Source organism: Seriola lalandi, unplaced genomic scaffold (assembly GCF_002814215.2).
Source record: "Seriola lalandi dorsalis isolate HSWRI2012SDOR001 ecotype SW California unplaced genomic scaffold, Sedor1 jcf7180002054985, whole genome shotgun sequence".
Classification (NCBI taxonomy): Eukaryota; Metazoa; Chordata; class Actinopteri; order Carangiformes; family Carangidae; genus Seriola; species Seriola lalandi.
In genome coordinates, this window is record NW_019525534.1 from 94,593 (window position 1) to 96,654 (window position 2,062).

The 2,062-nt window shown below is 43.7% G+C and overlaps 1 protein-coding gene and 1 pseudogene across 1 annotated transcript in view; both read left to right on the forward strand.

The window, feature by feature from the left end:
• Nucleotides 1-1,358, forward strand: part of LOC147817226 (uncharacterized) — a 1,492-nt pseudogene extending 134 nt beyond the window's left edge.
• LOC147817225 (uncharacterized) overlaps nt 1-2,062 on the forward strand; it is a 5,693-nt gene that overhangs the window by 614 nt on the left and 3,017 nt on the right. Inside the window, exon 2 of the mRNA XM_087171337.1 lies at nt 1,696-2,057. Coding sequence (XP_087027463.1) covers nt 1,696-2,057 — 362 coding nt within the window. The remainder of the gene's footprint in view (nt 1-1,695; nt 2,058-2,062) is intronic.

The following is a 2,062-nucleotide window of genomic DNA, read 5'->3' on the forward strand; positions in this document are numbered from 1 at the left end:
GAGTAAAAGTGTGAAAATTGTAGGTGCTGTGTACCTGGACTTTGTCCTCCTCCTACCTGAGGCCTGTACTACGAAGCAGGAATTGAGGTTAGCGAGGTTCAGGTTTAACTCTGGGTTTTCAGTCCTGCGACTGTGGTTCACCTACCGGGGTAAATCACCATGGTAACTTACGCTGAACTTCTGACCTGCTCTGGAGCAGGTAAAGTTCGAGATATCAGTCTGAGGTAACAGGTAGGCGTATAAAAGCCTCGCCCACTGACCAATCAATTCTCTTGAAACATGGCATTGAGGAGGATCCCTTAGAACTTGGTGCGCGGATCGTGAGGGGGTTTCACAGGAGGGCAAGAGTGTTTAGGGGCCGTCAAAATCCTTTTGCTTTTCCTGATTACTACATCTGTGAGAGAAACTTCTCATCAGAGGGTTTGACTTGTATTTGTCAGCTTCTTGAGACGTGCATCAGCAGTGCGTAACATATAAGCAACGCACTGACAGTACCTCAGACTGTATGCTTTGCCTTGCGTCATTTCGCCTCCAGTACCTTCATGTATGCTGTGGGTGATGCAGAAAACCTCAGCAAAAACACAAAAAAAACACAGTCTGTAGGGCAACACATAAGGTGGCACGTGCTCTTACAGAGCTGCTGAATGCCTTTGTCGTGTTCCCTGGACACTTGCCCATGCTGTCCATAAAAGAGGGCTTTAATAATATAGCAGGTAGACATTAACTTATGTGACTATTTGATCCATGAACAATGCAGACTCTCATCCGTATGCTGTTGTGTATTAAATGCAGCTCCTTTCAGTGGATTCCCCACAGTAATAGGTGCTATAGATTGTACCCACATTCCCATTTCTTCACTTCTGGGTGAATGAAGCCAATTATGTGAATCACAAGTCGTTCCACAGCCTCAATGTTCAGGTAAAACTTATATATCTTATATTATTAATATCTTACCTTAACTTTGAGATTTCATTCTAGTCTGTTGTTATTCTTATTGTCATTTAGTATGGAACTCGGTAAATGTTTGTGTGTGTATGTACGTATATATGTATATGTAAGAGCAACATGTCCTTTTGTGTGTAAGTGATAACAGTTGTAACACAAAACTTCCTGTTCAGGTGGAAATACAGTAACTATCTGATAAATAAGGACACTCATTGTTTGGTTCACATGCCTGCGTGGCCTCAGAGTAGCTCCAGAACGAGCATGTAAAATCATTGTAGCGTGTGTTGTGCTCCACAATAAGGAGGGAGAGGGCTCCTCCTGTGAGTCAGCAGCCCCCTGATGTGGTGGACCCCGTCACCCTGGACCACCTCTGTCTCTTATACACATCTATGGAATCCAATGGGAACCTTTGATTCTTATCAACTGTGGCTGTCAGGAATAAATTAACTTTGGATCACACAGACTATATCAGAAGTGTCACCCCTCAGGAAGATTATTTTACAAAGCAAGAGCTGATACGTGTAAGTATTATCTTCATATAATATTGTGTGTGTGTCTTTCATGACTGTTGTTATTATTATTTATCAACAAATTAGCCTACATTATAACTAGCTAAGACTAATGATATAATACAAGAGGTGATGAAGTGCACAAACTTGGAAGGACGGAGAGTAGCAACAGCTAGAGGAAAAGAATGGAAAAATGTCCTCAAAGATGAATTCATGGCCTTCATTGGATTGACCCTGCTTGCAGGAAGTGAGAAGAACTGGGATGTATCAGTCCGTGAGCTGTTTGGGAGTCCTCTACATAATCCCATGTACAAGGCCACTATGGCTGTTAGAATATTTGAAGACATTCGCCGTACCTGGCGCTTCGACGATAAGAGGACCAGAGCCTTCCGACTGGAAACAGACCATATGGCAGCCTTCCGCTATGTATGGGACCTGTTCCTGGTCAACTGCAGACAGCAATTCATCCCCAGTGATTGTGTCACTGTGGACGGACAGCTTGTGCCATTCAGGGGTAGGTGCAAGTTTCTACAGTACATGCCAAGCAAGCCCGCCAAGTACGGCCTAAAGATCTTCTGGGTTTGTGATGCACGCATCCCCTATGCAAT